Raw genomic sequence first — 15,144 nt, 5'->3', positions numbered from 1 at the left:
TACCTCTTCAATATGGTGCATAGTAATTAATATGAAATATCATTTCTTTGTGCTATACATTTTGTATGTGACAATCTAGTAATAATATAAATGTATTTGTTTAACATTTGAGTCTGCTATCATTCAGTAAACTTCGCGTAATCAACATTCTAATTTATCTAATCTTTCAATGGCGCTGTAGTGGCCAGCGGTGACCAGTAGTGACAATCAGTGACAATAAGTGTGAAGTTAGCTACTAGCAGTTCATATTTCCATAGTAAAAAGTGGAGAGTATCGTAATTTCTATATCGTAAGACTGTTTACTATCAAGGAAATCGTTGGAAGTCGTCGTCTACCTTTGAAACGACCAATGTTTTTTTTTGTATAATTAATTTTCTGATTGCATTTAGTACCGTATATCGTTTGAAAAAATACTGTTGTGTTTTAATTGTATGTTACAAAGTCGCACCTATAATCGTGATTCATCGAACAGTTTTGAATAACCTCGATATGAAATTTGACATTTGACCACGCATTTGACGTATGTTTATGATATAATGCCATCGTGAAATTAATGGATCTTGAACCGTGCGACTATATTATACTGAACTATGATTTGTTACAGACCACAGGGTCCATCAACCATTCGTTACTAGAGAACGATTAATCTAAATAAACTTTAGGTTTAGTATTACCAGTTCAAGATGAAGAAAAAGGTCCATAAATCTTTTATTTATACAAAATTGTAGCATATACTTTTTTTTATTAAAGGAGTATAATATGTTAAATATTTCTTAGGTTCTGTTAATGGGTAAGAGTGGTTCAGGGAAAACGAGTATGCGTAGCATTATTTTTGCTAATTATATTGCACGCGATACTCGTCGTCTGGGAGCAACAAGTAAGCAATAATAATAATTCATTGTTTTAATTGTTTCAGTCAATAAATGCTCATTTGTTTGTATTTATTGCAGTCGACGTTGAACATAGTCATGTTCGATTCCTTGGTAATCTGGTGCTAAACCTCTGGGATTGTGGTGGTCAAGAAGCATTCATGGAAAATTATTTTGCATCACAGCGTGATAATATATTCAGGAATGTAGAAGTTTTGATCTATGTTTTTGATGTAGAATCAAGAGAATTAGATAAAGACATGCATTATTATCAGAGTTGTTTAGAAGCCATATTGCAAAATAGTCCAGAAGCGAAAATATTCTGTCTAGTACATAAAATGGATTTGGTGCAAGAAGATCAACGAGATCTGATATTTAGGGAGAGAGAAGAGGATCTGAAACGACTTAGTTTGCCCCTTGAATGTACTTGTTTTAGAACTAGTATATGGGATGAAACATTATATAGGTACATCTTCATAATTGTACAGTGATTATAATTTATAAAATTTTAGGATTTCATGTGTATTGTTACATTTAGAGCATGGTCTTCGATTGTATATATGTTGATTCCTAATGTGAAAGAACTTGAACAAAGTTTGAAACAATTTACAAACATTATTGATGCCGATGAAGTACTTTTGTTTGAAAGAGCAACATTTCTAGTAATTAGTTATTGCCAAAGACAACATCATAGAGATGTACACCGTTTTGAGAAAGTTTCTAACATAATAAAACAATTCAAGCTGAGTTGCAGGTAAGACTAGTTGGATAAGAATACAAATTATAAGGACATTAATTTGGACATATGTATAAAAAATCATATTTTTTTAGTAAACTGGCGGCGCAATTTCAAAGTATGGAAGTTAGAAATACGAATTTTGCGGCTTTCATCGACGTATTTACCTCCAATACTTATGTAATGGTTATTATGTCAGATCCCGCAATCCGTAAGTATTTATAATTAAATCTTTTTCTAACAAGTACTAGAATATCTGTTCGTCTTGTTTCAGCGTCAGCGGCAACGTTAATCAATATTCGTAACGCGCGAAAACATTTTGAAAAGCTGGAGCGTGCTAGTCAAAGCTCAGCCTTAAGTAGATAGAAATCAATTCGACCCAGGCGCGTTGTCACCCGGGTCCAAGGTGTTAATCATTGTTGAATCTAAGAGTCATTTCGAAATAAAGTCACTAGAATGAGAGTACAATTGCACGAGAATTGACCAAACTGTATCGATAAATTTGTCAACGAACATTTTATATGGTAATTGTCAACATAAGAATAATGTTTTCAGACCTGTATTGGGTGCTAAAAACGGAACTTCAAAAGCACTCACTGTTTCGTTGGTATAAAATTTAAACGGAACATATGAAAAGATTTTACGTTATTGATATCGTATTCAGTCAACACTTTATATTATTCAATAAGGGAAAACGCTCTCGTTCTTGGCTCTTAGATCATGCATGGTTTCCTGGGTAAGGAATTTTCCTGGTTCCATGTTATTATACGTCTCATTTCTGTACAGCAATTATTCTGGCCTGTTTCAAAGATATATATATTTTCTTACGTTATATTCGATTAATATAATAAGCCATAACGATCATACTTTATTACAGCAAAAATTAACGTAACTGAACGTCATTATATCTCTGAATTTATATAAACGATAATATGGGTCGTACGCTATACTTTGTAAGAAATTTCGATTGCCCAATATCTTTTGACATAAACGAGCAAACATTAAATTTGTATGAATTTATTTACAGCTATATTTATGAATAATATTAGGCAAAAAATGTGGAATAATAACTATGCTTAAGTATGTATCATTAAACTGTATTTTTTAAATGTACAAATAAAAGAAAGAATAAATACAGATTTGTGTCTAATGAAATTGGGACTCAAATGGGAACCAAATTGTGGGAGATTGATCTAAATTTTACTAAAACGAGTTCTATTAAACTTCAAGCGAGTTTAAATTTTCCGCCACTTATTCGATAATGGCGGAGTTATGTATTCGTCATTTCATGTTGACAAAGTGTAGTTGGACAGGGACTCAGTTGGACAGTTCCCAAACGTTACCATGGATAGAATAATTAAAGGGATAATGAAATACAGAAAATGCCATAGAGAAGGAATGGTGAAACAATTTCAACAAGTTCGAGACCATCCCGAGGTATGTTAAAACCATTTTGTTTAATTCTTTGTTGGTACTTTCGTGTATAACCGTGTTTATTTCTTCGTGACGATACTAAAGGATCTTAATTATTATTTTAATTGAAATTAATTTGAATTATTATTAAAAATATATGGTGAAAATGAAAACGTTTTCATTCATGAAATTTATTGGACAACGAATACCTTTTTTATCATAGTACTTTTTACTTAAAATAACACGTTTATTCGACTGCGACCCATGCTATGTCCTTGATCCAAAGAAACATTGATAAGAGAAAAAAAAAACACGTGTATCTGAAATCTTGTAGAAGCACATGGCAGCAACGGTATATCATCAATTGTCCTAAATCGAATAATTCAATTTATGTTTAATAATGTATCGCACTGTCGAACAATGTTTCCATAAAATATTTCTAATATTTCTTAAAGATTTTCCATTTTTCCAATAAAAAATAATTTCCTAATTTGTAGACTGTTTCTTCGTTTTTTCTGTCCATGATCGCGAATTATTCAAATGCGTTAATATAAATGTAAATCGATGCTTACCGAATGCTTTTCTTTATTATTTACGCGGCAATTTAAAATAAATGCTCATTCGAATCTGCAGATAGCGTTTGTTTTGCTCGATTCGATAGCGTGAACGAATAATTCTGCGGCGTAAAAACGTGTCAAGAATTGTTATAACTGGTTTTTCTGTAATTATAAACGAAAATATTCCAAATTTTTTGCCCGAACTGCAAGCTATGTATTTCCAAATAAAAGAATTCTAAAATCCTCTTTGTTGTCTCGTTATTTCATAATAATTTTGTGACTTACTGTACATACACTCTTTTTCTATTATAATTTATGAAAATACATTTAAACACTTTCGAAAACGAGAGACAAGATTGTCGATCGGAATAATCGTATGTTTTCCATTCTCTTGTCTTATTAATTGTAGAAATATAAATTGTGTATGCGCCAATAAATGTAATAGTTCCCAATAAATAATAATTGTCGAAAGTACAATACCAAAGTGCAATTTAAAAACTTGTCATATTAACAATATTTATCGCGCAATATAAATAATTACTGCCGTTACTCTTATCACAGCCAAAGGCAGTATTCTTTACCTGCATGGACTCCCGGATGATCCCAACTAGATTTACGGAAACGAACGTTGGGGACATGTTTGTCGGTACGAGATTTCACTATGGCATCATTCAATCGAATATGAAGCCTGACTTTTTTGGCATTTTTACGTCGCGATATATTTCACTATAATCGCATCAACCATCAATGTTCATTACAAAAGAGAAAAAAAAATAGTTATTCTCGAATAAGTACTTCGGTTGTGAGAAGTTTCGCTAACTGAATAACGCGATTTTACAATATATGCAATGTCGTATATTACAATATATAAGGTGTCTCACATAAAGTGTTACTAGCTGATTTAAAAAAAAAAAAGTCAGCAGAGTCGTCTTATTTTATTTTTTCTTTCTCGCATGTGAGACTTAACACTTTACCGATCGATAGTGCGTGGGCATGTAATTAAATTTAATATTATTTTATACTTTTACGAAGTTGGTATTGTAGAATGTTAATTTTGTCTATTAGAATCGTTTTCAGATGAGTATTTGTATGATATTTTATAATTATCATATAATGATGGGAGTAACAGATAACAAAGTATTAGCTATCATGGGAAAATGGGTTACCATTAGAAAATAAGTTACCATGAGAAAACAGACTACCAATCGGTAAAATCTTAAGGATTATTTCCAACTTCAATATTTTGTTGAAAACGCAGCATCTGTTCGGAAAAGTTTCCTTTGGTGCTTTTCTATAATTCTGTATCTAGAATCATCACTTTTTCTATTGAAACGGGAATTACACAATCTCTAATAAAAACCGTCACGTGGTGCCACCGTTGGCGCCATATTTGTGATATCGAAGAGGGGATTGGCATCTCCTTTATGTTTTAAACATGAAACGGCATATGAATTATTATATGTTTGGAGATCGTTTAAAAATAAATAAAGTTTATTGGAAACATTTTTATTTATTTGGCATAATTAAAGAAAAATTACACTAAATATTCTCCGATAGAAAAACTGCTATGAGACCGAATCGAACACGTTAAAGTCAACTTTTCATTCGTCAGAAACGAATATTTAAAGTATTATCTATGCAGCTGTAATGTTTATCTTTTCGTTTATTCTATTTCAAGCATTTTACAACATGCATATTAAGGTAATATGCATTTATGAAAAGACAAATTGCCTTAACAGTATTAAAAAAAAAAGTTGAGAAATATTCTAAGTACACGCACATTATTTTATATGTGAAATGAAATGCGCGTAAACTGACTGTTTCAAACAAATGTTGCACCTTTCAAAGCAATTATAAAGAAAAAAACGCGATTGTTATATGCTGTTTCGTTTAAACACACGAAGGAGCGCTCGATTACGATGTCTGAAAACGAAAAGAGAGTCTGAAATATAAACAAAAAATCGTTTGTCACAATAATTAACGAGAAATCAGCTTGTAACGATTTACACGAGACTCCCGGTAGAATAAACTTTCGTGTATGCAGTCGCAAATTTTTCTATTTGTCGTCATTTTCGAACGACGGCATATATTTTATTGTTTTATTTTTCAGTGAGAAACGCCGGTAATGTCGTACCTCATTCTCAACATTTTCCGGATGAGTTGACAATGTGCGAGCCCGCAGCTTTAGAGCTTGGCTGCGTGGTGAACGACATAAGGCACGTTATAGTGTGCGGACACAGCGATTGCAAAGCTATGAATTTGTTGTATGCCCTGCGGGACGAGGAATTTGCATCTAAGGTTTGACAATTTTTACCGTTTTTGTTTGATGCCGAGTGCTCGATACTTGACATTCACAGTTGGTATCGTTTGAGACTTTCGCCAACGTTGCAGCTCTAGTTTAGCGATTGACATCAGGATCGGTGCATCTTTAAACGCTTGGAGAAATCAGCTGCAATGTTGGCAAAAGAATACTTGTTTGTGAAATTTTCAAAAGATTTTTCTTTGACTTCTAGGCGAACAGAAGGATATCGCCATTGAGAGCATGGTTGTGCGCCCATGCCAGCAGCAGCTTAGCGAAGTTTCAACAGCTCGAAATCACTGGCTTCCGCCAGCCAATAATCTTTCAAGCTGAGACACCGATGAGGAAGTTCGTAGCTTACATTGACCCCGAAGATAAATTTTCCATCGAAGACAAATTGTCTCAAGTTAGTAAAACTGTGACCACGAACATTGCCTTAACTATTTGCAATAGACTGTACTGTACTGTTCTAGATGTACCGTAGAAATAGCTAATTACAGAAACATCTTTCGATTCCAGGTGAATACATTGCAACAACTACAAAACGTAGCCTCGTACGGGTTTTTGAAGAAGCGACTGGAAAGGCACGATCTGCACATTCACGCCCTGTGGTTCGACATTTACACAGGCGACATTTATTATTTCAGCAGAGCGAACAAAAGATTCGTCGAAATAAGCGAATTGACGGAAACGCCTTTGCTCGCTGAAATTAAAAGATATTATTCCTAAGTTCCATTACTCTTGAGCGGTGCAATCTCTAGAGATGAGAAATCTCATAATTCTGCGGATTAAGACTGAGCAGTTCGAATACGACGAATCTTTGAAGAATGTTGAAACGTATTTTAGCCGTGGTTTCGATACTCGTTCAACTGAAGACCATATAATGTACCTGGATGTGAAAGTAGTAAATTCTCTTCCCCCCTCCCCCCCTACCCGTCCCCCTACCGCCCCTGCTTTATTAAGATTGGTATTACAAACTTGTTTGCACAAAATAAACTACGACGATATTGTCGGAAGTATTTACAATAAGATTAGTCGGTCTAAGTTTATATCTTTATTTATACAAAAATGGAGCGAAGCGTGTGTCCACTGGCGTACAACGCTTAGAACCTAGACATTTCTTACTATGTATCTAGAGATAACTTTAAATGAAATGTTATTTTTGAAACTATATAAACGTTATGATATTTTATGTACTGTTATACACTATAAAAAGTTTATTCGAACATATATATATATATATTTTTAGCGATTTTACACGACTCTTTATATAGCTGATCGTAGGAATAATACGAAACATATATTTTTCGTTTCCTTGGGATTCTACGTTTCGTTTCGTTTCGTTTAACGATTCGCTGGATACCCCGACGATTTTGATCGGTATACTTTGCGCGTGAATCGCGTAAAATTGAAGCCGCAGAATAAGTGGCGGAGGACGTACCGTACCGACGGATGGACGGTTTCGTGGCCAGGCGAACTAGAGCATGCCACTCCCGAAAGAGAAAGCAAAACAACGAACCAAGGTGTAGAATTAGGATGATGATAAGTACGGTATCGGACGTTCGAGTCAACCTATTGACGCAACCTACGACAGGTATTCGCACCTGTCGCGGCTATTTTTATGATAATCTATTCCTGAATTGCGGATTAAGAGGAAGCGACTTTCACGACAATAAAGCATGAATTCGTTCGATCGATGGAATTATTTTCAATTGCTTTGCAATTCTGTTAAAATAACATCATCGAATTGTAGTTGTTCGTGTTCTTTTAATACGGCGAATGCTAAATTTTCTAATCTAAGCGTAGAAGGTGTTTCTAAAATTTAGAGCAGAATCATTTGAATAGATTTTTGTAACTGGGATTACTTGAAGTGGACGAAGCCCATCTAACTATTTGCCAGAGTAAACGAAGAATCCACGTCTAACTATTCTTAATTAGGAAACAACGACGATGTATTAGGTTCTCCCAAAAGTTTCTTTATTAATAAGTAATACATGCACAATAGTTTATGCTTTATGTTACATTACTGAATTGTGCAACGATTCATTTTGCTCCATTACTGTTACACATGATTATCTATAGAATTAGATTGTCTATTTATATAAACACTGCCACGCAAAATAATTGAGTGCAACAAGCGAAAGAAACTTTCGGGACAACCTAATAGTTTTGTTTGCTAATTCGGTGAATTAGGATGGAAATTCCCAATTTCTCCTTTCAGTTCCATAATTCAATGGCTTATGGTAGCGTGTCTGGCAACGTCTACGAGCAACCTTGCATCTGCCACGTTGCGAGCCACTCGCGTATTCATGACGTCTCTGCTGGCGAAAAATGGTTCAAGCAGCTCGCGCTTTTCAGTGTGTTTCACGGTAAAAGTGAAGAGGATTCGCTTCTCTGTCTAGGCGAATCGTTGAGTTGGGCCGGTTAGGCCGGTCTAAGAACTGTGACGAACGCTGGCATAGTTGCCCCGCGAACTGGTAGCTGCGAGATCAAAGAGTCTACAGTACGGAACAAAACGACAGGACAGACAGTTCATTCGGATCATGATAGGCTGAGAGTCATGGTGCAAGTAATAAAAATCGAGCTGTATGATTTCACACACACTGGTAAAACAATGTGCGTATTTCTTTATTTGTTTATATCACAGTGATTCTTAGTCATGCGACTTTTTGTGATCCTCAATCTTTGCTGTAGTTCCATAAACATTTACTTTTATAAGTAATAATACTGTGATAAATAATGGAATGTTGCATAACATTATGTAATCAACCATGATTTTACACAATTCTATTTCAGTATCATTATGATTGTAAATACGGTAATTAACAAGAAGACTGTATACAACGCTTAACGATTAGTATGGAAAGGATCGGCAACGCGAGTGCTTTACTTGATATACAGCTCCAAAATCCTGTTCTGTTTTTATTAGTGGGATTATTTTCTCTCGAAACGAACAGCGTATTACCAGGTGTACTATCATTTTGTCGCGCACTGTACTCGGTCTCCAGAGACGTTCAGTCTTTCTTCTCTTTCCGTTGGGTATCTCGCACCCTACGAATCGTGGTGGCACACTGGCCTGGATCACTCCGCGGTATCTATGACGGTGGAAGCAAGTATGTGCCTTAAATACACCGTAGGATTCACATTAAAAAGTAAAATCGCGCAACTTCTTTTACATCGTTCGACGTAAGTGGGATTTAAGGAGAGAAATTTTTACCGAACGATTACACGTTTACCAGGAAGAACGAATGCGTCATAGAGGATCCTCCGATCGCAAGGATTCGGAGAAATTGTCGCTACCGTAAACGTAATCGGCGTGCTTGACCCATTATCGCGCCGGCGTTCCACTTGCAGAACATTCGCCGAAATATTTTTTTATAGGCGCATTAAACTTAATTCGAATGTGTTTCGAGACCTCGATAAAAGGTACTGTAAAATGGGGTAACAGAAACAATTTTTTTAAACGCTCACATCGGGGGTCTTACGATTCATCCGTACTATTAAATAATTAGACAATGTTCAATCCAATAAAGATTATCAAAAAATAAGATGCTGTTTCCATTTACTCGGAAAACTGAGGCGAATAAAAGCACTACTTTAAAAGAAGGAAAAGGAGACTAGAAGCGTTTTAGTAGATGTTGAGGATAAATAGAAACATCGATAAATTTTCATCGATTCGTACTAATGAAACATAATGAAATGAACGAATTATAAGTAATCCTGCAACTTCAAATAATACAAATTAAGCAACTAAAACAATATATTTTGAAGTTAAGTCTCTGTTCACCCTATTTACTGTATGTGTTCTTTATAAACTTTGAAAATTATCTATCGATTCAATAAATTGGAGTACTTCAGGTCCGTCTAGCGCTGTTTGACAATAATTGGTCTACGTTAGACCGCCCTCGTCCAAAGACGGAAGTCGCAACAAGCGTTTTGAAGCGTGCACGCCGCGAAGCTTCCGTGAAAACGGTGTGTCACCTTTTAAATTAGATTCGGTTGCGAAATTCGGGTGCACGGTAGCTGGCCGAGTCCGTTTACCTGTCCCGTCAAAAGGTAAACGTTGTTTCCGTGGGATTCGGGTACAAGTTCGCGCAGTTTTGTGGCCAAGGGGTCGAGTTTTGGAGTCCGACAGAGCCACGGGGGGTGCGGCTCAGGTGAACCAGGAAGTCCAAAGAGGAACGATCCGTCTTTCAACCCCTCTGTTTACCGCAATTCTTCGACGCGCCGTTTCCGCGTTCGCCTCGGCTTTTGTTCCGCAACCAGTGGAACGAGTTTCACCGAAAATATTGTGCCCGTCGAAAAATGTGCGAAAATCAGGGAAGATACGCCCCCCCCCCGGCATTCATTTTGTCTAACGTAATAACAACGGTGAACGGACTTTCAAAAGAGGCTTTGTTTTTCGATCAAATGCAAATGGTATTATATAGTAAATAATATTATTCGACTATAGTCAATACACAGTGTTATGATTCTATTGGGTTGTTCAGAAAGTTCGTGGCAATTTTTAAGAAAAATTCAAAGGCACGTTTGAATTTTGATATATATTTATCGAATTATATAAGTACCATTTTGTTCCACGACCTTTTAAGGGATACACCCATGTTAAATGTTTTCAACCATTCCAATATAAACAGACGTGTACTACCTACCAAAAATCGGCATGGACTTTCCAGACAGTCCGATATTAAGTCTTCAATGTGTTTGCATAATTACGATTAAACGTGAAAAGTGATGTATCCATCGCGACCAAAGCCTCTTTTGGAAACCATTTATACGAGTAATTGTAGGATCTCCGCAGTACGCCTTTCCCCTTTAAAAGAGTTTCAATTTTCGATGGGGGTACGGTAACGATGTCACGATTTCGCACGATCTCATTTCTTTTTCTCTTCTTTTCGTTTTAGACTGGCCGAAGAAAAAGAGTGCGCGACCAGTGGTGTGCGTCCAACCATAACACGCTACAGCCCCCGGCGGCATTACTACTTCGTTACGCTCGTGTATTTTTCTGAAACCTTATTCTTATGGCTGTTTCCCCGCAAGAGGAAGACCCGTCGACCGTGGAAAAATTAACGACGTCTTATCCGCGTAATTAATTAACGCGAGGAAATTCGTACGGCGAATTATCCAATCCCGTCTACGAAAGTACTTACTCTGTCCATTGGAATTTTTAACTCAATCAGCAATTATATATTGTATATTCATACCATCGGAATTCCAGTTCGAACTAACTCAGTCGGATTGTCCCTAAACATTGGAGTAAAAGCATTGGTAACGAATGACCAACATCAGAAAGAAGTTAGTTGGTAGTCTCGGGCCGATCGCGCACGGGCGCAACTTATCAGTTTCAAACCACTCGGAAACTAGTTGCATGTGACCATGGATTTAGGTAAAACAAAGATAGTGGATTTAGGTAAAAGAAAGAGCGCAAACGGTTAGCAACACTAATTTCAAATCGGTTGCGGCCGTGTGCGTTCTGCCTCAGTGTTAAGGAAATAAATAACGAAGGAGCAGGTGACAGAATCTAATTTGATAGTCGTAGGCGCGAGTTTGACATGCCTGGTGTATGCTAATAAGTCAGCGTAAAGGGGCCCGACCGGCGCTACATTCGGATAACCCTGCGTTATTAATTCGTGGAACGTCGGAGAAAGGGCGAAGGGAAAGAGGGAGAGAGAGAGAGAGAGGTTTTTCGTACGTGTTGCGCCACGATTATACAGTTAAACGTTAGGCTAACGGTCGTGCTCAGAATTTCGGGCATTTGAAGCCGCGGAATGGTCACGCACGCGGTAGTACGAGCCCCGATGACGGGACCTACACCTTGACATTCGACTGACGAATAGAGGAAATTGTGTCAAACTCGCACCACTCGTGACTTCCTCGACCTAAATCCATCGTCGCGCATTAGCGGACTCAGCGCGAGGAAACGACGAAACGGAGAGGCAATAGATCAGTGGTGGCCAAACCATGTCGCGATAGGAGCCATCGATCGCTTATCATCCGTTCCCAAGGGTTCAGAAGAGCCATGCGCAGGATCACCATTGTTTGTACGGTTTATTCTTCAATAGACTTTAGAATAAATGCGGGTCTAGAATAAATTAGGGGATGCCACAAGTTCATGGCACTTGTTCTGCTATTCAAATTTATGTGTGAAACGTATCTTCAAGTGTTATGAAAAAAATGGACTAATTCTCTTCTCCTACTAGGGATGTTAGTAGTCTCGTAAGGCTCAAATGGGCTCGCAAGAGCTCGGGTTCGCCAAACCCGTACTGTAGCTGGGACCAAGCACAGCTACAGCTCCTGAGGACTTGGTCGCCATTGCGATTGTACGCGTATCGTCGTCGTTTATCTCCTCCTCTCCATACCTCACTCTCTTAATTTCATTAGAGACGCGCGAAGAAGTTCACGGGACCGTGTGCGGGTTCTTGTGTTCCGGGATGTATTTACAGCGTTACATGCCGTTTATCTGGGACTCACTTTTACTCGAGCACGAAACACGAGGCTCGAAAATGAGCACACCGCGCGCGAGGATTCTGTTCGATCGGTTCAGCGCCGGAAACGAGCAAAATTCTCGTTCGGATGAAAATCCGAACTTATCAGTTTACTTATCCTACAACGAATGGAAAATAAACGACGAGTTCGATAAAAATTCCGACTTCAAACTTCCTGCGAACCTTAAATTACCATAAAGTATCCGAATCGTTCTTATTTTTCTGAATCAATATCACTCGTTTGTGAGGTAATATTGAAATTGAGATATTTGAAATCCGAGCCCGAGAACCGACATTATTAATTTTCTTTTAATATGTAGAACGTCCTTGATAAGTCCTTGCGGCGAGGAACGTTGCAGTCCGTCGAAGGACTCGCTGGTCGTCTCGCTTCGGTTCGCGTGGAGAAATAATCCTCGTATTTGTGTGGATTAGCCGTTGACCAATTCACGCCTAGCGCGGTGTGTCGAATGTCCCCCAATGATATCGTCTATTTTTGCGCTGGGGCTCGCAGAACGTAACGGTGGCGTAGCCACGGCGTAATTATAAAATGTTGCAACGACGGGAGCCGGTGCAACGAACTCACGAATGTGCCATAATTCTGCCGGCGAACAGTCCAATTGTTATGAAACATCTTTCCATACGTATCGCGAACGGTTACCGGCACCGAGCGATCCTATTCGTCGAAGACGATATAGCATTTTATCGGGGACTACCTCTGAATTGTTCGGGAGGATAAATAGTTAAACGCTTGGAAAGACATATCGCGTTATAGCTTAATAATATCTCTAATTGAAGAGAGTGCTACATGTTGACTCTAAAATTAAGTCGAGGTCACTTGACCCATGTACTCCTGTCGAAAACAACGCGTTTAACAAAGGGATTAAGTCGTGTCCCGAGACTTTGGCAATTAAGGGAAAGACGTTAATCGGGTTTCGTGAATTCGCGGTGCTTTCACCTGTGCACGCGTCCAACACGCGAAACCGACATAAGGGGACGGCAGTTCGGGTGATTAACAGGCATCCGCGTGATTCGCAGGGGATCTTTTTGCGTTCGTCCATAAATGTATCTCGGGCGACCGAGCGAGCATATTTTGCGCCGTGGCGCAACGCGTGGCTACACGACGTTATGTAAAATCCGAGCAAAAATCGCGGCCGCGATGAAAAAGCGTCGTTCAGCCGTTGGCTCGGGTACCCCGAGGATACCTACTTGCCTACGCTACCGAGGAATTGGGCATCGACCTGGCCGATTAGTCACGATCGTTCGTTCGTGCCTTCTCGAGTCACCGCTTCTTTTTTCTTTCCTATCGCGGCGCGAATTCGTTGTTGCAACACCGTTTCGTACTCGCGCATCGCGCCTTCGACGAGACTTTAAACTTTACACGCTGATAGATAGAGATAGATAGGGTACCACGGTGTTTCTTCTCTTTTTAACTGCGCTACTCTATTCATAATATCTCGATGTTGGAAACTCAAAGTTTTAAATTTGAGCCACACTCGACTGAATCGTAGAGAATTAAAACAACTGGGATGAAATATCGACGAAACAAATATGAATCACGTTTTTCATCTCAACGCACCATCAACTTCGCGGGATACTTCGATAGATATCATCGTACCTCTTAATAAGGAAGACTGGTTTTGCTTCCTCTGCAATGGAACCTCGTATAGAAAACATGATCCAGTGCATAAAATGAGCATTCCGAGTCCATGAAAGTTGCGGAGGAAATTTACGACTGTCCGCCAGCTGAAACGTGTACAATGAACATGAATACGTGATTCCATAAATTCTCGACAATGTTCAGAATTTCTTCCGTTTCCCATTCATGAAATCTGTTGACGTTAAGCACAATAAACAGCACGTGTCTGTTGTTATAAATGTAACAGATTGTACATACATAGGATAATCATATAAAATAGTAAAAGTTACAAATTATCTCTCTTGATCTGTACGGCCACAAAAATCGGTGCGATTTTAGATAAAAGAACAGCCTTGAAGCTTTGAAGAACAGCCTTGCTAGCGAATTATTAGTCTAGCAATTTCGTATTCTGCTTCCTAAACGGAAAACCGAACTCAGCGTCTAGAAGAGAGCGCGCGTCAGCGTTTGTATCGCGGAGACTTCGATGCGGGCATAGGGCATGACTCTCGACGGTGTGTGCCAGGCGATGTGTGCCACACAATAACGAGCTAGATAATTCTCAGGCACGAATTCAGGAAGATTCAAACACGAATGCAGACACTTCTATGGAGACGTTTCTACTTATCTAGGTGCACAGAAGAACCTTGGAATATCGCGGAACGAAGGGACGCGAGGCAAGAAGGCATTAGCACAATATGGCGATCGATCAAAGGCGATGGGAAGAGAGGTCACCGCCGCCTGCTTCCCCGCAGCCCCAATTTCTCCTTATCAAGGATCGGCGTGGTTTTCTCCGTGGGTCGCGGATGTAAAAGATACGGGGACTGGCGGACGCGTGTGGTGCGTAGGTCGTCGGTGCGTGAGCGTGCAAGTTCAAGAACAATGGCACTTCACGATCTGTATAATGTAGGTACGATTTTGTCCAAGCAACGTTGTGTGCCGGCGCTCATTGTGGTGTCGGCGGCGGCGGTGGCGGCGGACAGCTCTCGTGCCACTGACCCACAAACACACTTACCTATGTTATACTATGCTGCTATATACGCCGTTCTGTCGCTGTTGGCTTTAATGCCCGTACACAACGCCTGCAAAGCCACCGGCGGCCATGGTGGTGGTGCTCGTGTACGTCGTCCTTGGAAGATTTACTCGACGGGC

At 38.9% G+C, this 15,144-nt stretch overlaps 2 protein-coding genes across 3 annotated transcripts; both read left to right on the top strand.

Moving 5' to 3' along the window:
• Positions 1-214: 214 nt before the first annotated feature.
• On the top strand, positions 215-2,744 carry LOC128877113 (ras-related GTP-binding protein A). Of its 2 annotated transcripts, XR_008457194.1 has the most exons (8): positions 215-520; positions 605-695; positions 778-877; positions 951-1,335; positions 1,408-1,623; positions 1,701-1,816; positions 1,880-2,341; positions 2,483-2,744. XR_008457194.1 is itself a non-coding variant. In XM_054124135.1 (7 exons), the coding sequence occupies exons 2-7, from the start codon at positions 684-686 to the stop codon at positions 1,969-1,971; spliced, it is 921 nt and encodes a 306-aa protein (XP_053980110.1). In that variant the 5' UTR covers positions 215-520; positions 605-683; the 3' UTR covers positions 1,972-2,744. The 2 variants fall into 2 exon arrangements, 1 of the variants encoding a protein (XP_053980110.1); XM_054124135.1 differs by having other exon boundaries at positions 1,880-2,744.
• Positions 2,745-2,887: 143 nt separating this feature from the next.
• LOC128876241 (beta carbonic anhydrase 1) lies at positions 2,888-7,124 on the top strand. Its single transcript, XM_054122428.1, has 5 exons — positions 2,888-3,042; positions 4,137-4,221; positions 5,686-5,873; positions 6,089-6,280; positions 6,394-7,124. Exons 1-5 carry the CDS (start codon positions 2,950-2,952, stop codon positions 6,601-6,603), a joined length of 768 nt encoding a protein of 255 aa, XP_053978403.1. The 5' UTR covers positions 2,888-2,949; the 3' UTR covers positions 6,604-7,124.
• The last annotated feature ends 8,020 nt before the right edge of the window (positions 7,125-15,144 follow it).

This window comes from Hylaeus volcanicus, chromosome 5, assembly GCF_026283585.1.
Source record: "Hylaeus volcanicus isolate JK05 chromosome 5, UHH_iyHylVolc1.0_haploid, whole genome shotgun sequence".
Classification (NCBI taxonomy): Eukaryota; Metazoa; Arthropoda; class Insecta; order Hymenoptera; family Colletidae; genus Hylaeus; species Hylaeus volcanicus.
This window is presented reverse-complemented; position numbering and strand designations above follow the sequence as displayed.